Below are 25,829 nucleotides of genomic sequence, written 5' to 3' on the forward strand. Positions count from 1 at the left end.
AAGGAGACGTTGATCGGGTGGGGGCGGAACTTCCGGTGCTCCTTGTCGGTGTCCTTTCGGTTGCTCTTGGTTTCACGGGTTCAGGGTTTCTAAGGCGCGTGGTTGGCGCAGAGGTGAGGGAGCGGGAGGGCGCAGGCAGAGTCGCTGTCCCCGCCCGGCTCTTCCCACCGGGCGGAGGCGGAGGCCGCGCCGGTGAAGCCGGCGCGGGTGGGTGCTGCGACCCCCCGCTCTCGGCCGCCCGCCCCCGCCCGGAGTGCGGAGGCCCGGATGGACGCGCGCCCGGTTAGCTCCCCGCCGTTAGGCCCCCGGCCGGGAGCGGAGGACGTCCTGGTTCGGGGTCCGGGTCCCGCCCCTGCGGTGGGGCTCGCAGCGGCTCCTGAGTGGGAGCTGGGGGGCGGGGCGGAGTGTCGCCTGCAGGGGCCGCGGGGACGTCTGGGCGCTTCCGCAGCCGGGATCAGGGGCCGGGAGAGCGGGGGTGGGAGTCGCACGCCCTGAGGTAGGAGGTTAGGATAGGGGAGAGCAGGCCCGGGGACGGAGGCGGGGAGCCTGCTGGGAGACCAGTGCAGGGCACCCCGGGCACTCATGGGGGCGGCTGGCCCAGGGCGGCGATGGAGATGCGAGGAGATTCTGCAGAGAGTCGGGCAGCAGAGCCGCGTCTCGTGTAGCTGTGAGCGCAAGCGGGGAGCGAAGGACCAAGTCAGGGTTTCTTTGCCTGAACATCTGAAAGAACGGAGATGGGGAAGCGAGCACAGGGGGCAGGTTCCGGGGAGCTCCCGAGTTCGGTTTTGGACGTGTTGATGCTGAGATATCTGAGGTGGGGACTTCCCGTGGGCAGGTGGACGTGAAGGCCCGGAGAACCGGGAAGGGGGACTGGGCTGGAGCTGTCCAAGGTGTGGGGGGTGTGCACTGCACCAGGGCCTGGCCTGAGGATCCGACCGAGGAGATCTTCACGTGGTGAGAGAGAGGAGGGCATGGGAAGCAGGTGCTGGCATCCCTGATGCTTCCTTCGGAAAAGAGCAGATTTGCTATAGGAAAGATCCTCCTCCCGCGTCTCTAGGAACGGAGACCTTGGTGGGGGGAGAAACTGCCCTTTGGTGGAGCCAGAGTTGTGTGCTGGTATAGACTCTTCAGCTGTGGGCTCAGGCGACCCTCAGGACCACTGTCTGTGGAACAAGGGAAATGTCCTCCAGGCTGATGGGGCGCCAAGGTCCCACACAGGGTACTGCTTGTCATCTACCCCGCTCAGGGCAAGAAGGATGAGCCGCTGGCCAGTCCAGGGCCTCCAACAAACTCTCTTTTGAGGATTACATAGCAGCAGGTCTGGTCGCCGTGTGGACCAGTAGCTTGTCTGCCTGCCCAACCTTTTCCTACAACTGGTCCACTTAAAATTGTGTAAAAAATGTGTTGACTTACGTACTAATTAATATTCCTCTAAATATGTATGCGTGGGTAGATAATTAAAAATGAACCTATTCAACAAGTTAAATTTATGCAAACACTTCATAATTTACTTGAGACTAATTTTAATCTATTTACAATATGAAGTTTGATCTATGATATCTTCTGAAATTGTAAAAAGCAATAAAGACCTTAAATTTCAAAACCCTAGCATTTCATTTGCCCTATGGCAGATGGATTCTATGGACAGAGCTGTTACATAGCATGTACTTCTGACATTTCGGTACCAATATTAACCTATGAGATTGGAAGCATTCTTATCCCAATAAGTATTTCCCCCCCCCTTAGGCTCAGTCCTTCTCCAGGGTTACCCTGCCAATAAGAGGCAACACTGTTTATTGAGGAGCTGAACTTAGACCATGAGGCTGAGGTCACTTTGCTCAGGGAAGGACATGGGTGGTGGTCCAGCTCAGTTCAGAAGACCCTTCCACAGCTCCCCATTTCAAATGATCTCCTGGTCTCCTTCCCATAGGGCCCCATGGCGGTGGCAGAAATGCTTATGGACCCCGTGCAGGTGAGTGGAGGGTGTCACACCTTTCAACCATCCCGATTGGCACCCAGGTGGTTTTGGCACCCTGTGTGTATGCCCCCAGGGAGTGGCAGTGTCCTGCTCCAGGAACCTTCTCCTGTCCTGGTCGCTCTCGAGTCTGAAGACCCTGTGCTTCTCTCCGGCCCAGGATCCTGTATTTGGTCTTAGATTGTATGTGGAGCGGCTCCCATTCCTAGCAAGTGATGTGGTCAGATGTGGCAGGGAATCCTGGCTGCGGGATGCAGAATGTTCACGTGCCTGTAGGTGAGACTTAGCTGGGATGTTTGCAAACTGCAAGTCTCTCTCATATCTGGTGAGAATGGGGAGCCAGGCTGGGGGTGGGTAGGGGTGCACGGGTACCAGACCCTGAGTGACAGCCTGGGGTTCTGGGTCTCCAGTGTGAGGTAGGTTGGAAGTAGGGAAGGTTGGAAACAGAAGAGGAAGGTGCTGTGACCCAGATTGTAACAGGCTCCGTTGGCCGCGGAGTGGAAGACAGGTGGGGGTGTGAGGGCAGGGAGGCCCGGGTGAGAGTCCAGGTGAGCATTGTGACTACAGAAGAGTGGTGGCTGTGGAAGCAGAGGAGCCGTCGGTTTCTGGGTGTGTGTCGAATGTTGAATCAGAGCTGCTCCTATTTTGTGATGTAGAGACCCGGGGAAGTGAGGAGGCGGGAGAGAGGGAAAGGTCGGGGGTCGCCCCTGGGGTCTTGGCCTTGTTCTGAAGGATGGGTGCTTCAGCTAAACTGGAGGAAGCCAGCCATAGGAGGAATTTCCAGGTGAAATAAGGGGACTTCGTTTTTGTCTTTGTCACAGATATTTCAGGGGCCCTAAGGGGAGGTGTCATGTAGGCACTTTATTACACGCAGTCTGGAGCTGCAGAGTAGATTTGGGTTGGAAGCAGCCACAGCGTGGGGGCCGGGGCGTGGGCTCGGATGAAGATGGATCAGATCCAGGAGGCCTCGGCTCTGGGTCGTGGCAGCGATGCCCTTACAGGAGCAGGGATGGAATAAAGGGTGTGATCTGAGTCCTGGGTTCCTTGATTGGGCACCTGGGTGGGGTTCTGGGCCTCATAAAGCTGAGGAAGCTAAGCATCTATGTGTGAGTTGTGTGTGAGAGAGATAGAGACAGAACAGAGAGGGAGAGATGGTGGGTGTAGGAGTGAGAAAGTGTTCTGAGACTTTGAGACTTCAGTGCACGTGAGCTAGATGTTGAGAGGGCAGTAGATCAGCTTGAAGAGCTGCCAGGCCTAACATGGCGTGGACTTGTGGGTGGGGACATAAGTGTCCTGGCCTTCAGAGGAGAGAAGAAGGTTCCCACTGCTTATGGGACGGTTAGTTATGGGACGGTGGGTGAAATACATAGGCAAAGGGGCAGAGGGTATGTGAGGTCTTCACATGGGCAGGGTGCCTGAGGATGAGACAAGAAGTGGGGCCTAGTAGGGGGACCTTTGAAGCGAGGCCAGGGGCCAGCTTGGCACTGGGGGACCTGGGGACTCGCCGTGTTCAGGGGCAGGACTGGGCCTTAATGGACCCCGGATGCATTTGCCATGCACTGCCTGGGTTCCATGTGCAGAATGGCCTGTGGGGAAGTGAAGGAAATGCCAGTGTGGGCTGGGGGTGTCTGGGGAGGTGTCTGTGGAGGGGTCAGCGTCAGGAGAGAAGGGAGTCCACGAGCGATATCCAGGTGAGGAGGAGTGTGAGTGGCTCCGGGTGCTTAAGGTGGAGGGGTGAGTCCAAGTTCATTGGAGAGTCTGAGTCTTCCCTCTCAGACACGGGGGACCCCAGGGTAACTAGCCGGTGGGAGAGAGGGAGAGCCCCGCATCCCCGAGCCCCCAGGCTCCCTTTTATGCTGTGCCCTGGACACAGTGATCAGTGGTAATGAGGGCAGACACCCATGCCACCAGCAGCTGGTGAGTCTTCCATGTTGGGAAGCCAGAGAGGAGGGTGAGCAGGGATGGGTGTGGGGGGGGAGGACTGAAGGTCCAGGCGAGAGAAGTGTATCAGGAACGGCACCCGCAGGATTTTAGTCCACGGAAGTGGGCAAGTGATGACGTGGAGACTGATGTTGCCGAAAGAAGGTTTTTATTCTATTTCTCAAGGAGGCGGGAGCACGTGTGACACGGCCATGTGGGGAAGCGCCGGATTTGGTTAGAAGGCATAAACCCCAGCAAAGGGAATCCTTAGGGCAGAGCATTTATTTGACTTTGTGGGAGAAATGAAGGGTAAGGGAAAAGCCTCAGGATGGGTATTTTGTAGAATTTTAGTGGATCTGGGGAAGAGGAGGTGGTTGTCTGGTACCTGGCCCCAGCTGATTGAGGGCACAGGAGGTGTTGACTTGGTGTGTGAGTCCGTGAAGGAGGTGGGTCAGAGTGTGGGCTCTGGGTTTCAGAGGAGATCCAAACAGATGTGGATCCTAACAGCCGTTGGTTTAGCGCCGTAATCAGTGGATGGCAAACAGATAAATATAGAATCCCCAGGATGCAGTCGACACAAGAAGCTGTTCGGGAGCCAAAACGTTCCAATCTTGGCAGAGCCGTGTGGTCTTCGAGGACGTGGCCATACACTTCTCCCAGGAAGAGTGGGGCCTCCTTGATGGAGCTCAGAGACTCCTGTACCGTGCTGTGATGAGGGAGAACTTTGCGCTGCTGTCGTCCCTAGGTAAGGCCCTCACGCCGAGCCCCGCGTCCCAGGCTGGGCTCTGTTCTGCCCCTTCTCCCCACGGGCAGCTCTGTCCTTCCCCCAAGACCAAAGGTCCTGCCTCCTCTCCTGGTCTCCTGGCAGAACTGGGTAGTGTGCCCTGCACCCGCTCCACGCCAGCAGGTCCCAGGGCGCAGAAGTCAGAAACGTGGATGTTTGTCTGAGAGACCCCTCGGACCTTGCGTGTCCCTGGCGTGGTCACCTGGTCTAGATGCTTGGAGCCGTGGCCCCCCAGGCCCCCCCGGACTCGCGCTGGCATTTCTTGGGCGCTCTTGCCTGTGTCAGGACTTTCAGGCCCAACCTAGTTACTAATGTGGGGGCGCTGGCTTGTTTCTACGGTGTCTCCTCTGAAGTCCTTGTAATTGTAAGATGTTGGATGTCCTGTGTTGGGTTGTTTCGGGCGCATCCTGGCCATTGCTTTTCCTTTCTTTCACCCAGGACTGGCCTATTGCAGGTGCCACGAAAGTGCTCACTGGAGCCATGGGGAGGACCCTGGGTGCCTAATAGGCAGACATTACTACATCAGGGGCAAGAGACACCCAAAAGTACATGGCCCTGGTGGTATGGGGCTGGGGAGAGGTGTGTGTCAGAGCTGGGAGTCTGTCCTTTGTCCACCATCATTTGGTGCCAGGACAGGCCAGATCTCATTTCTTTTATCTTTTTCCTTTTTTTTTTTTTAACGTTTATTTATTTTTGAGAGAGCAAGAGACAGGCAGATTGTGAGCAGGGCAGGGGCAAAGAGGGAGAGACAGAATCCGAAGCAGGCTCCAAGCTCTGAGCTGTCGGCCCAGAGCCCGATGCGGGGCTCGAACCCATGAAGTGTGAGATCATGACCTGAGATGAAGTCAGATGCTTAACTGACTGAGTCACCCAGGCGCCCCACCAGACCTCATTTCTACCTCTCCTTTCCCGTTTTCACTTCTACTCTGAAGTCTGGTCCCCTTTCCACCACAATCTAACACATGTTAGCCTTCACCTCTTGTTCTGTTTCATCGCGGCCTTCGCAGGGCTCTCCAGCATCTGACTGTATGTAGGATATCGTGAGGTCTGCACGTGTCCTTAAGTAGTTCCTGAATTGCAGTGTCTCTGTTGTCGTTAGGTAGGTATTTCTAGTCTGTCTACTGTTTCCTCCACAGTGCTCACCAGTCCCCAGCAGACGTAGCCCTTTGCCCAGGAGTGACCTGAATCCCTGTCTCTCCTCCCGACAGGCCACCTGCTGTGTTTTAAGTGTTTGTGCCCCATCCCCAGCCCCACCCCCCCCCACCAATTCCTCATGCCCAGTATAGGGGTGTTAGAAGATGGCACTCTGGTCATGAAGGCAGAGCTCTCATGGGTGGGGCTAGTGCCCCTGTAGAAGAAACCCCGCTGACGTCTCAGCCCCTTCCGCTATGTGAGGACACAGTGAGAAGTTGACAGCCTAGAAGAGGACTCTCACCCCACCATGCTGGCACCCTGATCTCAGAATCACAGCCTCCAGGACTGTGAGAAATAAATCACTATTGTTTATAATAAGCCACCCAGTCTGTGGTATTTTGTCGTAGCAGCCCACATGGGGAGAGACAGCACCCCTCCCTTGTGTCGTTCCCCAGGGTCAGGGCTGTACTGTCGTGGGCGCTGGCCAGGCCTTGCTCTGCACAGCAGGCCCTCTCACCATCTTGAGTCCCCCAGCCCGTGAGCTGTCCCATGGCCTCGTCCATGGGGTGTCTGATGCGCATTCCCGACAGGGCTCCCTCTTCCCAACAAGGTCAGCGTGCGCTTGAGCAGCATTTCTCTGCTTACAGGTTGCTGGCCTGGAGCCCGGGACGAGGAGGTGTCACAGGTCAGGATTTCAAAGCCAGGTCCATCCATCCAGGAGGCCCAGCCCTGTGAGACATGTGGCCCAGTGTGGAAAGACATGTTGCCCTCGGCTGAGCAGGATGGAATGTACCCTGATAGAGAGCTATACGTTCGTGGGACAAACCAAAAGGAACAGATTGAAGATCAGTTTTCCAGAAGGGAGGAGGGGAGGCCTTCCTCTGCAATGAACGACAGTGTTCAAGTGGCTGAGAGTAGCTGCACACGCAGCCAAGGCAGGAAGGACTTCCCAGCCCGCACAGGCCTGCCCCAGTACCTGGCCCCTCGCAGTGTGTTGAAACCACACAGGGACCCTGAGTGCGGGGAGGCTTTTGAAAGTGGACAAAGTGATTACAAGTGCATTCAGTGTGGGAAGGCCTTCAAGCAAAAACAGGTACTTGTCGAGCACCAGAAAAGCCACACTGGAATAAGACCCTATGAGTGCAGCAAATGTGGGATGGCCTTCATTAGAAAGTTCCACCTTGTTCAGCACCAGAAAATTCACACTGGAGAAAGACCTTTTAAGTGCAGTGAATGTGGGAAATTCTTTCGGTACAACTCCACACTCGTTAGTCACCAGAGAGTTCACACTGGATTAAGCCCTTATGAATGTAGCAAATGTGGGGAATTCTTTAAGTACAATGCCAACTTCATGAAACATCAGAAACTTCACAGTGGAGAAAGGCCTTATGAATGCAGAGAATGTGGAAAATTCTTCAGGTACAACTATAGACTCATACGACATGAGAGGGTGCACACTGGAGAAAGGCCGTATGAGTGCAACGAGTGTGGGAAGTTTTTCAGGTACAGCTCCACGTTCATTAGACATCAGAGAGTTCACACTGCAGAAAAGCCTTATGAGTGCAGTGAATGTGGCAAGTTCTTTCGGTACAATTCCACACTCATTAAACATCAGAGGGTTCACACTGGAGAAAGGCCTTATGAGTGCAGAGAATGTGGGAAATTCTTTCGGTACACCTCTACACTCATTAGACATCAAAGAGTTCACACTGGAGAAAGGCCTTATGAGTGCAGCTTGTGTGGGGAATTCTTTAGGTACAAGTCCAAGCTCATTAAGCATTGGCAAAATCACACCGGAGAGAGGCCTTATGAGTGCAGTGAATGTGGGAAATCCTTTAGGTACCACTGTAGACTCATTAGACATAAGAGAGTTCACACTGGAGAAAGGCCTTATGAGTGCAGCGTGTGTGGGAAGTTCTTTCGGTACAACTCCAACCTTATTAAACATTGGAGAAATCACACTGGAGAGAGGCCTTATGAGTGCAGTGAATGTGGGAAAGCCTTTAGTCACAAACATATACTTGTGGAGCATCAGAAAATCCACACTGGAGAAAGGCCGTACGAGTGCAGCAAATGTCAGAAGGCCTTCATTAGAAAGTCCCACCTCGTCCATCACCAGAAAATCCACAATGAAGACAGATCTATGAGCACCAGAAATGTGGGGAATGCTTTAGATACAACTCCAACCCATTAGCAGAGAATTACACCTGTAAAGCAACTTGTAAATGCAGAGAATATGGTGAATCTTTTAGGTACCACTTGAAACTCATTACCTTGGAGAAGCACCTTATGAAGTACGGTAAAACCTTGGTTTGCGAGCATAATTCCTTCCAGAAACATGCTTGTAATCCAGAACACCCATATATCAAAAGTGAATTTCAGGAACCAGTGGCTCACTTGTGATGATGTGACGTTGGGCAGCTCGTACTATTCGAATTGCAAGACATCGCTCATTTATCGAGTTAAAATTTATGAGAAATATCTGCTCATCTTGCACAACACTTGCAGAACAAGTTACTCACAATCGAAGATATTACCATGTAGTGAATGTGGGAAATTGTTTTGGTACAGTTCACCGATCATTAGACACCAAGAGATCACTGGAGGAAGACCTTGTGAGTGTAGTCAACGCGTGGTCTTTAGGTGCAGCTCCAGCCTCATTCCATATCAGAGAATTCACAATGAAAAAAGACCTTGTTTGTGCTACAAATACAGGCATTTGTTCATCTAAAAGTCCAACCTCATTTGGCCTTAAAAAGTTCACATCAGAGAGTATTGCAAAGGGAGAAAGGCTTCAGCCAAATACCTGCTCTCATTTATCCCTGGGAACTACCATAATATAGTTCTTTGTTTTATGTGTGCGTTGTGCATACATAGCACAGCTTACCCTCTCTTTGAATTGTGCAGTTTCGTAGTGTTAAAAATTTCACGTATTTGTGCAACTAGTTTCCAGAATTCCTTTCATCTGGCAAAACTGAAACTAGACCCACAAGACAAGCTTCTACCTGCCCCCCACCACACCTGGCAACTTTGTTTTTATACTGTGTGTCTGTGGATTTGACTGCTCGGAGACCTCATGTGAGTGGAGTCCTATAGTATTTGTCTTTTTGTGACTGGCTTATTTTGCTTAATACGGTTTCCTCATTTGTCAGCATTTCCTTCTGTTCTGAGAAGGAATCAGAGTTAACATACCGAAGATATTGGGAAGGGTGTCGATGGAGTCAGTAACAGCTTTGCCAGGTGTAATATTTCTAGAGGAAGAGGAGATCCAGATTTTGTATGGAATCTTTATTTCTTAACAGCTTTATTGAGGTATTGGCATAAGTTAAACTGCAGTTATTAAAGGTGTAGAATATATTTTCATATACGTATGCACAGTGGGAGCATCGCCAGAGTCATGATAATTAATAATCCATAGCCCCTATATAGAGTTCCTTTGGCCCCTTTGTACTTCTCTCCCTCCCCAGTCCTATGCAACTTTGCTATCCCTAGGTGGGCACTATCATTTGCGTTTTCTAGAATTTTATATAAATAGAATCCTGCACTTACTATTGTATAGCTGTTTTCACTAAGTGCATATATGTATTTTTAGCATTGTCTGTGTTGCGTTTGCAAAAACATGGCACTGAATGACTGGCAAGGCTCTGTGTTATGTATTAGAGGTGCGCTGTTCATAAACAACAAAGGTGCTAATAATCACTGATTGTAAGAGTGGTTTAGAATGAGAAAGTGAAATTAAAGTAAATTTAAATTCAGTTTCATTTGAGTTCATTATCAATAAAAAATTTTGAACCATCTGAAACACCTTTCTGGAGAATCCTTGTTTGGCTTCTTTTTTCTTTTTTTTTTTTTTTTAATATTTTTATTTCNTTTTATTTCTAGGAGAGAGAGAAACAGCGTGAGCAGCGGAGGGTCAGAGAGAGAGGGAGTCACAGACAGAAGCAGGCTCCAGGCTCTGAGCTGGCAGTCAGCACAGAGCCCGACGCGGGGCTCGAACCAACGAACCGCGAGATCATGACCTAAGCGAAAGTCGGACGCTTAACCGACTAAGCCACCCAGGCGCCCCATTGGCTTCTTTTTTCTAGTAGTGTCTTTAAAACTATGTCTTTGTATCATAAAAGTTCCTAGAGCATTAAAAAAAAATTTTTTAATTGTGTAAAATACACATAAAATTTACTATCTTGCCATTTTTAAGTGTTCTGTTGTGTATTGGGCTCTCAGAGAACCATCAGGGTGTGTGTGGAGAGAGAGGGGTGGGGCGGGGCTGGGTATGTGATTTAAAGAATTAGCTAAAGCATTTGTGATGGCCGGCAAGTGGAAAATCTGCAGAGCAGGCCAACAGGCTGGGGACCGTGGAGGAGTTGCAGTTCAGGCCCAAAGGCAGTCTGCTGATATGATTTCTTGCTCGAGGTCATCTTTTTATCATGTCCTCTTCAAACCAGGTGACTTATTGAGAAATTTGAACTTTAGAAAGGGCAACAGGCATTATAAAATAGGAAATGGAAAGAAAACAGTTTGGGAGTGATACGTGGGAAACGATTCAAGATGCCACTCTGATTGTATCATTCAAACCTCACCATGCACAAAACAATGCAAAAAGTAAGGTAATTATATGTAAATTTATATTTACATTGAAAACTTTCTGTTTCATAAAGCTCATGACTATGGAACAACTGAAAAAGTGTAACAGGTGCATAATGACAATACCAGAAGGAAAAGACAGAGAGGAATGGAGGAAATGATTGAAACAATAGCGACTGAGACTTTACTCCAAGTTTACCCAAATTTAGACGTCCAGGTACAGATCTGGAAAGCTCAGAGAACACCAAGCAGGAAAGATGCTAAAAGAAAAAACACACAGAAATCGCATTTTTCAAACAACAGACGATCAAAGATAAAAAAACAAAAACAACTCCGAAACAGGTCAGAGAAAGAAAACACTTTATTTCTCGAGGAACAAAGATAATGACACCCAACTTCTTAGAAACAATGCAAGAAGAGTGGAGTGCAGTATTTAAAGTGTTGAGAGAAAAAAGACCCGTCAATCTAGAATTTTGTACCCTGTGAAGTTATACTTCAAAAGTGGAGAAATAATTTCTCAAACAAAAGTGGAAAGTTTGTTGGTAGATCTTCCTTGAAAGAAATGTTAAAAGAAGTTCTTTAGAGAGAGGGGAAATGGTATAGCTCAGAAATTCACATCTACAAAGAAAAATACGTGAAGGTACAATAAGAACTATTTGTCTTATCAATTGAGCTAACAGATTAGTTTGTCAAAACAAATAGCAACAATGCATTTGAGTATATATGTGGGAATATATTTAAGTGAAATGAATAACAGCAATGATGCAAGGAATGAGAGGAATTAGTATTTTGTTATACTGAGGTACACACGCTACCTGTGAAATGGTAATGTTATCTGTTAGCTGTAGATGTATACTGTAAGCTCTAGGGCAACCACCAAACAAAGTAAAAAAGAAGTACAACTGTTAAGAAAGGAGAGCAAATGGAATCCATAAAATGCTCAATTAAAACTACAAAAGGGAGGGGTGCCTGGGTGCCTCAGTTGGTTAAGTGCCCCACTCTTGATTTCGGCTCTGGTCATGATATCATGCTTGGCAAGTTCAAGTCCCCAGTCGGGCTCTGTGCTAACAACATGAAGCCTGCTTAGGATTCTCTGTCTCCCTTTCTCTGCGGCTCCCCTGCTCACTCACTCCCTCTCTCAAACATTTTCTTAAAACTACAAAAGGGAGAAAAAGGGTGGAAGACAAAAATAGGAACGAAGTACAAGAGTGAATTGCCAGAGTGAATCAAAACATGTCTGCAAGAAACCCACTTTAAATATAAGTACATGTCTGTATAGATAAAAAGTGATTGGATAGAGAAAAATGTACCATGTAAACACTAAAAGAAAGCAGAAGGAGTTGTATTAATTTTAGACAGGCAGGCTTCCATGGTGAAAGGGCATGCATATCTTGGCAGGAAATGACATGTGGTAAGGTTTCAGATTCTTACAAGTGGGAAAATCAGTAAAAGGAAACTTCATTTAGGATGGAGTTGCAAGGCCAGCAGGAGAAGTTCTCACTTCCAGCACTTCAATCGCACACCCAACAGGAGGAGTAAAGATGGACCCTGCAAGTCCATTCCACTTTACTATCCCCTCCGGAGGAAGAAAGATTTCTTCCTCTACATCCAACTTCAACAGCCTAGCCAATGAGAGGCAGTCATAGCTCAGTCCATGAGAATCCATTATACTTCTAACTCCCACTTCACTCCAATGGACTTTTAGTTTATAACAACCCAGCCCAATTCCCTTCCTGTATAAAAGGGAGGTTTCCTCCTTTGTTCTCAAGGCTTGCCTATGGCTTTGCCAAATCTTGCTTGTACCAGGTTACGATTCTCAGATGTTCTCAAATAAGGCCATCTTTTGCTGGTAAAATAATTGGCACTTTTATTTTTAACATTAACAAAAGAAATGGAACATATCTAAGAAATGTTTTAAATAATATCTCAATAAAAGTGTTGCTTGCTAGGTTGGAACACAGTCACTGGTTATCCATGCCAGACAGATATTCCTCCTCCAACTCCCCATTATGCCATCTAGGGTTTTTTCTTTCTCATCCTTGACCTTGCATATTGAAGGTCATTAAACAGTTGACGTGTATTTGGTTTATTATTATTATTTTAATTTCTGAGAGAGAGACCGTGTGAGCAGGGGAGGGTCAGAGAGCGAGGGAGCTACAGAATCTGAAATAGGCTCCAGGCTCTGAGCTAGCTGTCAGCACAGAGCCCTACATAGGGCTCGAACCCACGAACCTTGAGATCATGACCTGAGCTGAAGTCAGACGCTTAACGGACTGAGCCACCCAGGCGCCCCTTGGCTTTAAAAAGAAAACCACAGGCCCAAAATGTGTCACTTAGGCCTGAGTCCTCCAACTGGGGCTTAATACCTAATCTAACTGCAATTTCAACTTTTCCCAGAAATGTAGATTTAACCAGTCAGGAATTTTCTGATCAGCGCCAATGTAGTAATCTGCTACAGGGGCCCTCTCCATCCTCCAAAGAAGGTAAGGTCATCTGCATGCTTTCCCCCTAAGGAAAGGCAACCTTGCCTAAAAACTCCTTTGCTAATAACTTTCTGACCCCAACCTCCTCCCTATAAAATCTTCCATTTTGCACAACTCCTCAGAGCTCCCCTCTACTTGCTGAATAGGACACAGCCCGATTGATGAGGTATTTAATAAAGTCAATTGTATTTTCAAAATTACTCAGTTGATTTTATTTTTTAACAATAGTCTGGTTTGTTCCTTTGGTGGTGTGGCCTTTGGGAATTTCCTGTGCTTCCCCGAGTCTGTAATAACAGATCTCTATTTGGGGCAGGTGTCCTAGACTACACTCAGTGGAAATCTGGGAGTCGGCGACCCCATGCTGCATCACAGGGGTCCAGGAACTACATTTCCGGTGCACCCTCATGTTGTCCCATTGCCGCCATCCCTAAAGTCAGGAAGGACCTCGTCCCCTAGACGGCGGGCAGCCGCCTGGGAGTCACGCGTTACCCAGAAGGCTCCACGGCAGGCAATGGTGGGAGCTGAGCCAATGAAAACGCAGCAAGGAGCCCGGTGCCTGCGCTTGTGGGGCGGGACTTCCGGTGGCGTTCCGCCGGTGTTGCGCGTCCTGTGTTCTTGGGCCACTTGACCTGTGTGGGGTCTCGGCAACGCTGGGTTGGTTCCATGCAGATGGGCAGTTGCAGAAGAGGGGGTGTCCCCGCCGCTGAAGCAGCTGCGAGGCGCCCTCGTCGCCGCCCAGTCGCCCGCCGCGTCCCGCCCGCTCTTCCCACTGGTCGCAGGGGGAGGCCGAGCCCGTGACGCCAGCGCAGGTGGGTGCTGCGATTCCCCGCCCTCGAGCGCCCGCCCGCTCGGCCCGGAGGCCCGAGGCCCGGATGGAGGGGCGCCCGGCCAGCACCCTGCAGTCAGGCCCGCTGGGCGGGAGCAGAGGGCGTTCTCGTTGGGGTCCCCTCCCGCCTGTAGGGGCTCCGGAGTCCAGGTGGTGACGTGAGTTTGCAGGGGCGGCGTGAGCAGCTGCGGGCTGTAGAGGGCCGAAGGAGCGGGGGTGGGAGGGGCTGCCATTTGCTGACTGAGACGTGTATTAAGATGACCGGAATATCATTCTGCTCTATATGTGGTCTCAGTCCATAGTTCCTGGTTCTTGGCTTCCAGAACTGTTGGAATTTCCTAAATGTTGACAGGGATAAACTTGCATTTTGTTCTGTGAAGAAGGTGATTTTTGGAAGCACCTAAGCTGTTTGCCTGGAGAACCAACCTGGTGGTTAGAGGGCTGGAACTTTCGGTCTTCCCCCCCCCCCCCCCCCCGCGCGCTCCTGGGAGAGGGGAGATGGGCTGGAGGCCAAACCAGTAGCCAGTGGCCAATGATTGAGTCAGCCGTGCTTGTGTAACGCAGCGTGCAAAGCACCCTGAAGGAGGGGTTCCGAGAGCTTCGGGCTGGTGAGCCCCGGAGAGGGGAGGAGAGGGGCGCTCCTCCCTGTCTCCACAGCTTGCCGCGTGTATCCCTTCCATCTGCCTGTTTCGGAGTTACATCCTTTTCTAATAAACTGGTGATCCTGCAAGAAAAATGTTTCTCTGAGTTTCGTGAGCCATTCTAGCAAATCCGTTAAACCTGAGGAAGGGGTCTTCGGAAGCTCCGACTTACAACCAGTCAGTGAGAAGCAGAAGTAACGAGCCTGGGCTTGCCGCTCGCAGCTGAAATGGCGGGAAGCTGAGGGCGGGGGCACCGCCTTGTAGGCCGGCACCCTTAACCTGTGACTCTGATGCTAATTCCTGGTACATGGTGTCAGAGTTGAAGTGGAACCTTGGACATCCTTCTGGCTTTTAAGAATCGTTTGGTGTTACTTGAGATACCCCAGGGACCTCCCCCCAACTTCACACACACACACACACACACACACACACACACACTCACTCTCTCTCTCTCTCTCTCTCTCTCTCTGTCTCTCTCTCTGTCTCTCTCTCTCTCCGTCTGTCTCTGTCTCTCTCTCTCTCTCTCATTAGGGCTCCAGGGACCTAATTTAGGGGTATATACGTATTTGAAGTTTAGAGGGAAAAGGGAATGGGAAGCCAGCGAGGAGGACAACCCGGCAATAGACTCCAGGAGAATTTTTAATTGGTTGGGGCTGGACCAGAGCAGCGGCAGTAGAGGAGGGATAGACCCGCGGCACCTGGGTGGCTCAGTTGGCTAAGCATCTCGGCTCAGGTCATGATGTCCTCGTTCTGAGTTTGGGAACAACACTGAGAGTGTGGAGCCTCCTTGAGATTTCTCTCTCTCTCTCTCTCTCTCTCTCCCCCCCCTCCCCCGTTCGCACGGTCTCCCTCTCTCTCAAAATTAATTAATTTTTAAAATTTTGGGTAGATCATAAAGTTAGAGTCAACAGGATTTCCTGCTTCGTCCAGAATGTCTGTGAATAAAAGGAGGGAGTGAAAGACAATCCGAAGTTTTTATTTTTGCCTGGACATTTGAAAGAAGAGAGATGGGGAAGTCAGTGCAAGGCGCAAGTTTCACAGAGAAGATTTTGAGTTATATCTTGGACATGTGATTCTGAGAGGCCTCAAAATGGAGATGAGACTTCTCATGATAGGTGGGCGTGAGGATTTGGAGGGAAGGGAAGAGGGCTGGTTTGGAAATAGACGTTGAATGGTGGGGACCGCGGACTGGGCCGGGTCAGAGCCTCATGATCAGATTGAAGAAGGAGGATCTTAAGGTTTTTTAGATGGGTCCTGCAGTGGGGCAGGGGAGGCCAGGGCACAGGCGGATGTGTACTCCCGATGCTCTTTCAGGGATGAGGTGGGTTCCGGCCTGTGTGTGGAGAGACCGCGGTCCAGATGAGGTGAGGTGGTGGCAGGCAGACTGAGGTGTGAGTCGGTGTGTGAGTCGGTGTGACTCTTCCCCCTGCAGGCTAAGCAGCCGCTCAAGACCACTCCCTGTGGAACAAAGCCAAGGTCAGCTGGGTCCCAGACCCAGACCCACTGCTGCCTCACCTTCCATCCACGGTCCAGTCCAGGGCTGCCCGTATGCCCTCTTCAGAGAGTATGGCACAAGCACTATGTACTACTCAGTGCCCCCCTTAACCTAAGAGTGTAGGAAACAGCTACTGACTGGAACACTAATGAAGCAGCATTCCTCCAAATACATAGGCACAGGTCGGCAACTAGAAATGAACACACTGAATTACTTAAATTTATCCACACACTTAATAATTGGTGTAAGAGTTAACTTTTTTTAATGTTTTGTGTTTATTTCTGAGAGAGAGAGAGCATGAACAGGGGAGGGTGAGAGAGACAGGGAGACACAGAATCTGAAGCAGCTCCAGGCTCTGAGCTGTCAGCACAGAGCCCGATACGGGGCTCAAACCCACGAACCGTGAGATCATGACCTGAGCCGAAGTCGGACGCTTAACTGACTGAGCCACCCAGGTGCCCCAAGAGTTCACTTATTTTTAAGTATTTGCTTATGATGTAAGTTTTGTGCATCATATACTCTTAAAACCTTAAAAAGTGGGAAAAATACACACACAGATTTTTAAAAAATTTAATGTGTATTTATTTTTGAGAGACAGCGCAAGCAGGGGATGGGCAGAGAGAGAGAGGGAGACACAGAATCCGAAGCAGGCTTCAGATTCCGGAGTGCTGACAGCTCAGAGCCTGTCTGTAAGATGATGACCTAAGCTGAAGCCGGACACTTAACTGACTGAGCCGCCCAGGAGCCCTTTACACCCAGATTTTTAAAGCTCTACCACTTCGTTTGCACTGAAAACAGAGACAAAACCATTGATGCTGCTGAGAGTCATAGCTGATACATAGTGTGTGCTACTGATGTGTGATATCAGTATCACCCTGTGAGGAGAGAACAGTCTCGTTCCCATCGTATGGGATAAGGGCACAGGCCCTCAGGGAGGGTCAGTCTTTCTCCAGAGTCACACGGCTAGTAAGAGGCAGCAGTGAGCCCTGAGCAGCTCAGTTGGGACCATCAGGCTGACCTCGCTTTGCTGGAGGGAAGAGCAGGCCTGGTGGTTCACCTCAGCTTTAGGACCTTACCATGGTTACCTGTTTCCCGCAGCCTCCCTCCTTCCACAGGGGCCCTTTGGAGGCAGAAATGCTCGTGAACCCTGCTCCCATGAGTAGAGGGTGTCCCCGGCTCCCACCCACCCTAATTTTCACCCTAATTTAGATGTATGTAGGGGATGGTGATGTTCTGAGAATCCTTGCCTATTCCTTTCTGTCTTTCAGAACTGACCATCCTGTGGTTGCACAAAGCGCAGGGTCTTGAATGCAATCTGGGTTCTATGGGTCAGTTCCATTTCTGACAAGTAACTGGGTGAGATGTAACATGCATCCTGGGCACAGAGCCAGAATGTTCAGATGCTTGCAGGTGAGACTGACCTGGGATTGTTGAGGGAGCTCCACAGTCCTGTTCCATCTGATGGGCTGGGGAGCGTGGTAGCCAGGTGGCAGCGTGGGAGGCCAGGCCGTTCTCAGGGCGGGCCGAGAATGACAGTGTGGGTTCTAGGCCTCTAACCTGAGGACAGTGGGAGCCAGTGAAGGTTTGGAACTGAGGAGGGAGGGGATCTGATCCCGATTTTAATGGACTCCCATGGCCTCAAAATGGAAGACAGACTGGGAGTCTGTAGACAGACACTCCAGCAGGTGAGTGCTGCTGGTGGCCTGACAGGGGGAGGTGGGGTTGCCTTCTGCACAGAGTTCCCACATTTTCTGATGTGAAGAGTGAGGGAGCTGGGAGACGGGATGGAAGAGGGAGTCAGGGACAGGCCCACTTTTTGGCCTTGTTTGAAAGAATGGATATTCCATCAATTAGGATGTGGGAAGTCAATGGTATAAGAGATTTGTGGAGGAAATCTGAAGGCTCAGGTCTTGGCCATGTCAGAAATGTTCCAGAGACTTTGAGTGGACGTGTCTGGTTGGCTATTGGACCCACAGATTTGGAGTTCAGTGGAGGCGACCACAGTGTAGTGATTGGTGTATGGACCCTAGTAGAGCTGTGGGTCAGGTTTCGTACGAGTCATCTTTGTGTTATGGGTGGCAGTGCCATTAAATGGGACCAGGTAGGGGAAGGAGGGGCCATCTCTGTGTCTCAGGTGGGCGCCAGGCTGGTTGGGGGGTGTACATGTGAGGTGAAGGGTGGTGGGTCATAAAGCCTTCTGATGGGACAGTGGACATAAGACCGTTGTTGAGGTGCCCCCACAGTGAAGGTCAGACACCAGGGCAGGATAGGGCCCGTTACCTCTCTGTGAACTTGGCGAGGTTTTCTGGTGACTCTTGCCTGGATTGTTTATTCAGGCTGGTAGATTAGTTGGGTGGAGGAAATGGGATCGGCCAGAGGCATTGCGAGTCTGAAGCTTTGAACAAGAGGTGGTGAGAGGTCAGGATCGCTGCTGAGAGTGTGAGACCATCACACAGGTCTCTGTGGCTGAGCTAAAGCAAGAAATAGAGGTGAGCGGGGATACTTAGAAACGAGCGCCTGCTCTCTGGTGCCGGGGACTTTGGTGTTACAATGCAAGACTCTGGCAGATTAAGAGGCCGCTGCATTGGCCCTGCCTGGGTTCTGTGTGTGGACTGGGCATGTTGGAGGGTCAAAGAAATGCCTACGGTGCGGGCCTGGGGGCTGCAGAGGCGTTGCCTTGCCTGTCCGAGGTCGGGTGCCCCAGGCCTTCCCATCCCAGCAACTTCAGGCACTGGTCATCACCACTTGCAGGGACCACTGGAGTTTTTTTTAAGACCTTCCTCTGAAGTTCTCGTAAATTTAGACATGGATGTGCGGTGGTCACTGTGGGTGGGTGTCAGCCACTCTTTCCCTGTCTTGCCCAGGTGGTTTCTCGCACTGAGCAACAGGAGAGCCCCAGGCACCTGACAGGGTGGACATCACTTCCCCAATATCCAGAGACGCTCAAAAGAACATGGCCCTCACACGGAGCATCTGTTCTGTGTCCATCCCTGTACGATGCCTGGGACAGTGGCCACACCTCATTTGTAACTTTTCTTTCTCACTCAAATCCCAACTCTGCCTTTCAGCTCTCGTCCTTTCCCTTCCACTGCTTCCTTGAAGGATTCTAACATTTCATCTATGCTTAAGATGGTGTGAAATCTGCCCATGTCCTTAAATGGTCCTTGAACACCAGATACTGTCATGAAGTCACACATGTTTTGTTTTGTTTTTAAATATTTTTTTATTTATTTCTCGGAGAGAGAGAGAGAGACAGCGTGAGCAGGGGAGGGCCAGAGAGAGAGGGAGACACAGACTCTGAAATTGGCTCCAGGCTCTGAGCTGGCAGTCAGCACAGAGCCCGACGCGGAGCTCGAACCCACAAACCGCAAGATCATGACCTAAGCGAAAGTCGGACGCTTAACCGACTAAGCCACCCAGGCGCCCCAACACACGTGTTTTGTAAATTAATTCATTTTTTAATTTACATCCAAGTAAGTTAGCATATAGTGTAACAAAGATTCAGGAGTAGATTCCTTAATGCCCCTTATGCATTTAGCCCATCCCCCCTCCCACAACCCCTGCAAGTAACTCCATAACTCCAACCTACTGTTTTTTCTCCATATTTAAGAGTCTCTTATGTTTTGTCTCCCTCCCTGTTTTTATATTATTTTTGCTTCCCTTCCCTTATGTTCATCTGTTTTGTATCATAAATTCCTCAGATGAGTGAAGGCCTATGATATTTGTGTTTCTCTAATTTCGCTTAGCATCATACCCTCTAGTTCCATCCACATAGTTGCAAATGGCAAGATTTCATTCCTTTTGATCGCTAAGTAAGCAAACTCCATTGTGTGGACATTTGGGCTCTTTCCATACTTTGGCTCTTGTCGATAGCGCTGCTATAAACATGGGGGGGGCGGGGGGCAGTGTGCCCCTTTGAAATAGCACACCTGTATTCCTTGGATAAATATCTAGTAGTGTAATTGCTGGGTCTTAGGGTAGTTCTATTTTTAATTTTTTGAGGAACCTCCATACTGTTTTCCAGAGTGGCTGCACCCGTGTGCATTCCTACCAGCAGTGCAAAAGCGTTCCTCTTTCTCCGCATCCTCACCAGCATCTGTTGTTGCCTGAGTTGTTGATGTTAGCCATTCTGACGGGTGTGAGGTGGTATCTCATTGTGGTTTTTATTTGTATTTCTCTGATGATGAGTGATGTTGAGCATCGTTTCATGTGTCTGGAAAAGTGTCTATTCATGCCTTTTGCCCATTCTTCACTGGATTATTTGTTTTTTTGGGTATTGAGTTTGATAATCCTTTATAGATTTTGGATACTAACCCTTTATCTGATGTCATATTTACATATGTATCATTTACAAATATCTTCTTTGCTTATGTTTTAATTGGGTAATGTATTCTTTGTTATTGAATTATGAGTTCTCCCCTTCTGTATGTTGCATTTGCATTCTGTTGATTGTTTTCTTTGGTGCACAACAATTTTAAATTTTGATATAGTCCACCTTACCAATTTTTTTCTATCTTTCAAGTCCAGTGTGAGAAAGCTTCCTTCCTTCTAAGTTATATGGTTTGAGAACCATGTGTAATTCTTCATTTTTGTATAATGGTATAACATACCCCAAACTTTTGCATGTGGTATATTCAGTTTTCCTTGTGCCTTTTCTTCAAATGGCTGGTCTTTCCCTATTGAAGTCCTTTACGGCCACATCCAAATCATTTGACCATCTGTGAGAATTTATTTCTACTTATTTTTTGCTCTCAATTCTATTACATTCGTGTATATGTATCAGGATCTCATACCAGAATCACAGTGTTTTGATATATACTTTAAAAAATTGTGTCTTAACTCCTCTTTGAAGACTGGCATGAAGCCAGTCAGTTCCTCTTTTGAAATAGCTGATTAATTCCACACCCCCAAATAATCCCCATATCAGGCCCTCATCGCCTAATCAGCTCAGAACCAGGTACCATAAAGCTGAGCATACCCTATGCCCTGGAGTCTAAGAAATTGTTAAACCTCGCGTAAGCTACTCCTTCCAGCTCCAGCTTGCTGTCACTTTGTCCCTCACTACAGGCCCTGTTGGGTTCTGCCTGACCCTCTCTTGTTCCCAGCTGTAAGTCACAAAGAGCTTTGCCTTTCATCTATTTGAGTGGTATTTGTTCTCACCTGCCATCCTCCTCATCAACAACAAAAATAAAACCTGTAAGTTTTACATAACATCTACACACTCAGAAGAGTACTGTGTATGCGGTGAATGTTGTAGTTTTCAACCAGTAGCCTTTTTTCACTGAGCACCAAGAAGTTCACAATGTCAACATATTGAGAGGTTAGAAGTCAGCCAGAATTGCACCTCCCATATCCAACTGTCCTTATTAAACAGCTAAATACGTGGGGCAGTTTCCTGAACGCTCCCACTTTCAGACCTGCCTGGGGCTCCGGGGTCCTTCCCAGAGTTATGGCACCGCCAGTGTCTATCAGAGAAGCCATCCCTCTTCTACCAGTGTGTTACGTTTGTTTCTTAAATGCTCAGGGAGACCAGCAGATTGCTATGCTCTCTTGCTTAATCTGGAGTAGTCACTAGGGCTGTTGAGGCCTCAGTACTTATCCTTTATCCCCCTATCAGTTTGGGTGGGTCCATCACCCAGCCTTGGACAAGGGGACTTTAGCTGGCTTCACCTCGCAGCTCACAGAGGTTTCCCTTCTTTGGGGGCATTATTGTCTTTTACTGTCTCATGAGATTTGTAATGGATTTTTCTAGCCACTAGGCTACCCAAAACAGGAACTCTTTGGTCACCCCACTGGCTTTCGTGATAGTAAAAGTCTTTTTCTTTAAACTATATTTACTCTATTCACTGTGGGTGAGAACAGAATTAGACTCTGACAGAATGAAAGAGTGAACCAGTTTTTGCGGGGCACCTCTGGTACCCCTGGACTCTCAGTACAGATTTGGCTCAGTTTGCATTGCTACATGATGTATCCTGGGAAAGTTTATAGGATTTCTGCATTCTTGGTGTAAAGAACATCTGCAGTTCATCAGTCTGCTAGTCTGCTGGAGGGTGGGGTGGGGCAGTAACCTTGGTGTTCCGTGCATTCACCAGCAGCATGAGTTGGGTCATTTGTACTCAGAGGCTTTCCCATAGTCCAGTCACTGCCAAAGAATATAGCTCCTCGATCTCCCCTGAGTTACAGGCAACTTACACGGTATTTGTTAGGATAGTACAGATGCTGCAAGGTGCAAAGCTATGTCTTTACAGCTTCATTAAAGCTAGTATTTCTCCATGATAAAAATAACTCACGATTTAGTCATAACCTCTGATTTCCTTTGTAAGCATCTGCTCAGCTTAATTCCCTCACTTCTCAGACTTCATTGTCCCTCTAAACTTCAGTGAGATCCAAACCTTGCGCACATGGCCAAGAGCTATTTTGGGCACTAGTGAATAGCTACATCATCATTGATTTCAGCAGTTTCACCTCTTCTGGGATATTTCAGTGCCCGTACATTGTCACTGCAATCTCAGGTGAAATTATATTTATTTCCCAGTAAGAAAAAGAGATCACAAAATCCAATCCTGCCACTTCTCTGTCTCAGTGTTCAGAAGCCCCCTTTCCCGATGTAGTAAGTCGCTCACTCTTTTCAGATAGGTATTAGATTCTAAAAAAGAATGGAATGCATGAGGTAATAGTTGGACATAATAATCACTAGCTCTTTTCTAACAGTGAAACTTCTACAGTTGATCCTAAAGTTTCAGTCTAACATGAAAAGCAGTAAGACGGTATTTTAGATCTCAGCTATGGGTGCATGCACTTTGTGCCTGAGTGACAATTTGGTTTGCAGCTTTGGGGAATATCTGAAATAGTATGTATGTCTCCGTACATTTCTGTAATCAGCAGACTACATCCCACGAAAATGTGGGTGTGACCCCCACCCAGAAGCCAGAGCCCTCTCAGAACTTTCAGACACCCCTTTCCCAGCGCGGCGGGACAGCTGCCTGGAGTCAGGAACGGAGACCCTTGCGGTGGCTGGCGGCTCCGTCAAAACTACACTACCCAGAAGGCAGTGCGCCGCACTGGGCCAATGAGGGCTCAAGGAGAGAGAACTTCCTCCCTGAGGCCAGCATGTAGGCGGGCCTTCCGGCGTTGGCCTCCAGCGACATCTTGTAAACTTGGTTCTGTCCAGCGCTCGCAAGTGCGGTTAGCTGGGACCGCCCGCGGTAACGGAGCAGGGCCGCGCGGCCCCGGCTGCTCGCAGGCTCAGCGTGGCTGTCGCCTGGGCGGAGCACTGCGGTGCCACGGTCGCCGTGGCGGTTCCCATCCAGGTAAATGCGTGTCTCTGGGCCCTCACCCAGTTCTTATTCTGCGTTAAAATGTCATGTTTTTGTTCTCACGTGGGTCCGGTTTACCTTGGTCTTCCCAACTCTGGAATGTGACATGTGCGAGGAGAACTGCACAGAACGTACGTGTGCAGCTGAATAGGCAGCTGTAAAATTAATACCTGTCGTTAGTGCTGTTAACCTGTTATTTTACCACCGAAAATGGGTTTGTTTGGGTTTCTTCGGGAGTAGTCTCATTCCTGACCAGTTATTAGGACCAAACTAAACTACTACAAGGTACAGGAAGCGATGAGCGTATCTTTGGCACAGGAAGAACCAGAGTCAGAAGGAATCCAATGGAAGGGTCAGAAATACACTGAGACATAAACATGGACATTATTTATCCCTTATTCTTCCCGTTCGTTGGACTGGGGGAAGCTCCTCCAGCGCAACGCGACCCTAACCGGCTCTGTCCTCCCGCCCGCCCCCCCCCCCGCCCCCCCGCTCCGGGGAAGACCAGGTGCACCTGCTGTGGGCACAACTCCTGAACACTTTGTGCCTTCTTTTATTTATTTTTGCCATTTTTATTTTTTTACAAATAATTTATTGTCAAGTTGGTCTGCCTTTTATAAATGCTGGGCTTCTCCCCTTCGGTTTCCTCTATAGCTGAAAATACTGCGTTTCGATTTTTTGTCTCTACCCGTGATGGGATGTAAACTAACACGGCCCTGCTCTTCCTCCAGGTTCTGCTTTCAGCAGAAGCACCTATGGACCCTGCACTGGTGAGTGTCAGGTGTCCTGGAACTCAGCTGCCACCCCTCCTGCCCTTGGTGTCTAGAGCCTCTAGCTAAGCCCTCAGTCCAGGTCAGAGGTGATATGCACAGAGATTCCACCTTGGGCAAGCAACAGGGTGAGTGTGACAGGGCGTCCGAGGTTTAGGAGCCTCGGATTTGGAGGAGAGACCGAGATGAGAGAGTTGGGGGAGCGTTCTAGGTCTCCTACGTCTCTGTTAGGTCTGCTGAGGACAGAGAACAGGGAGGCTAGAGTCAGGCCTGGGGAGGTAGCCTGAGCTGCGGTTCTGTTCCGGGAGTGCTGGTCAGGCCCCCACCCACCCCCCAACCCCCTCATTGGGCGGAGGAGCAAAGCAGCTGGCTCAGATCCTCAGCAGCTGCCCCTGGCTAGACAGCACCCCAGAGTGGGGGAGAGGGAGACAAGGAGATTAATGAGGCTCATGCAGTGTTCTAGATCGGTCAGTACTGGTTGTAGCTGGGCGAAGTGGGAGAAGCATGTGGCTACTGGATTTGTCGTTAAAAGTAGGGCTGACCAGGCGCACCTGCGTGGGTCAGTTGGTTAAGTGTCTGACTTCAGTCAGGTTATGATTTCATGGTTCATGGGTTTACACTCGGTGCTAACATCTTAGAGCCTGGAGCTGCTTGCAGTTCTGTGCCTCCCTCTCTCTGCCCCTCCCCCACTTGCACACACGTGTCTTCTCTCTCCAAACTAAACATTTAAAAAATGTTTTTAAAGTAGAGTGGGCAAGGGGAAGAGACAGCCTGGCACCCCAGGGCTGAGCAGCTTTTCTAATGTGGAGGGGTCACAGGAGACTCCATGTTTTTTTGTAGAAGTAGCTTTTGGTTAAGAATATCACAAATTCTGTTTTGGCCATGTTGATCCTCAGATGTTTCAGAGACTTCCAAGTAGAGGTGACCAGTGGACAGCTGGTCACACACCTCTCAGGACATCCACAGCCCCACATCTGGTGTGCGTGTCCAGGCAGAGCTCTGGATCTGATACAGGTCCTAGCGGGATTGCCCTGGGGGGCCAAGGGGGAGAGCTGTAGACAGCAGATGGACACAGCTGGAGAGCAGCTGTACGCAGAATGTAGAGGGAGGTCTGGGGAGGGAAAGTCCCGCAGGTGGTGGCCGGAGCTTCCCGGGTACGACCGTGAGAGCAGAGCAGTAATGGAGGTGAACTGGTACTGCTGCCCCCTTCTGTGCACCCACCCAGGCCCTGTGGTTCTCTCAGGTCATCAGGTTAACTTACACAGAGTTACCAGGACGTAACATACCCTAGAAGCAGCATGGGACCCAGGGGATTTAGACCTGCATGTGATCTAAACCAGCAACAAGGCCCGGTGGGGAAGGCTCTTCCATTGGAGGTTGGGATCTATTATCGCACTTGCCCAGGGTCATGCACAGACTGAGGTCAGCGGTGGGGGTGAGATGTGTCACTGGGGTGTGTGAGTAGGGGCTTGAGAGACAGTGTTAGGCCGCAGCTGCTTATGTCTGGGAGGCAGGATGCTGGGGCCCCTCAGGTGTCTTGCAGCAAAGGGACAGGAGTCTTGCATCTCAGGGGGCGGATGAGAAGGGAGTGAGTGAATACGGGGGCTGGGGTTCGGGGCAGTATGGGGTCCTCCAGGGAGAGGCTGCTTATGGACACAACTGTCCCCATATTCACAGGGCTCCATGACCTTTGAGGACGTGGCCGTGTACTTTTCCCAGGAGGAGTGGAGGCTACTGGACGAGGCTCAGAGACACCTGTACCGGGATGTGATGCTGGAGGTCTTTGCACTTGTTGCCTCATTGGGTAAGGCCCTGCCCCCACCCCCAGCGCCCCGGGCTGGTCCCTGGCTTTCCTGTTTGTTCTGGGCCCAGAGACTACACCTCCTTTCATAAGCAGCCCCCAC

The 25,829-nt window shown here is 49.8% G+C and overlaps 2 protein-coding genes across 4 annotated transcripts in view; both read left to right on the forward strand.

Moving 5' to 3' along the window:
- LOC120221563 (zinc finger protein 548-like) lies at positions 1–9,574 on the forward strand. Of its 2 annotated transcripts, XM_039219026.1 has the most exons (4): positions 1–207; positions 1,931–1,972; positions 4,514–4,640; positions 6,461–9,574. In XM_039219026.1, exons 2-4 carry the CDS (start codon positions 1,937–1,939, stop codon positions 8,005–8,007), a joined length of 1,710 nt encoding a protein of 569 aa, XP_039074957.1. In that variant the 5' UTR covers positions 1–207; positions 1,931–1,936; the 3' UTR covers positions 8,008–9,574. The 2 variants fall into 2 exon arrangements, with proteins under 2 accessions (XP_039074957.1, XP_039074958.1); XM_039219027.1 differs by lacking the exon at positions 1–207 and having other exon boundaries at positions 1,837–1,972.
- Positions 4,591–25,829, forward strand: part of LOC120221565 (zinc finger protein 501-like) — a 23,431-nt gene continuing 2,192 nt past the window's right edge. The window contains exons 1-3 of one of the 2 annotated variants that reach the window (XM_039219034.1): positions 4,591–4,640; positions 23,887–23,925; positions 25,603–25,729. In XM_039219034.1, coding sequence (XP_039074965.1) covers positions 23,911–23,925; positions 25,603–25,729 — 142 coding nt within the window. In that variant the 5' untranslated portion in view covers positions 4,591–4,640; positions 23,887–23,910. Of the gene's footprint in view, positions 4,641–22,973; positions 23,150–23,886; positions 23,926–25,602; positions 25,730–25,829 lie in introns of those variants that run through there. The other variant, XM_039219033.1, reaches the window with a different exon arrangement.

The sequence above is a fragment of the Hyaena hyaena genome, unplaced genomic scaffold, assembly GCF_003009895.1.
Source record: "Hyaena hyaena isolate Hyena2069 unplaced genomic scaffold, ASM300989v1 scaffold_787, whole genome shotgun sequence".
NCBI classification, from domain to species: Eukaryota; Metazoa; Chordata; class Mammalia; order Carnivora; family Hyaenidae; genus Hyaena; species Hyaena hyaena.

What these genes read in the sequence shown, in the direction of transcription:
- LOC120221563 (XM_039219026.1), top strand. Translation starts at nt 1,937, where the DNA reads ATGGCGGTGGCAGAAATGCTTATGGACCCCGTGCAG. An exon ending in TGCTTATGGACCCCGTGCAG is followed by an intron (nt 1,973 to 4,513) that starts GTGAGTGGAGGG and finishes CAATCTTGGCAG; the next exon opens with AGCCGTGTGGTCTTCGAGGA. An exon ending in TGCGCTGCTGTCGTCCCTAG is followed by an intron (nt 4,641 to 6,460) that starts GTAAGGCCCTCA and finishes CTCTGCTTACAG; the next exon opens with GTTGCTGGCCTGGAGCCCGG.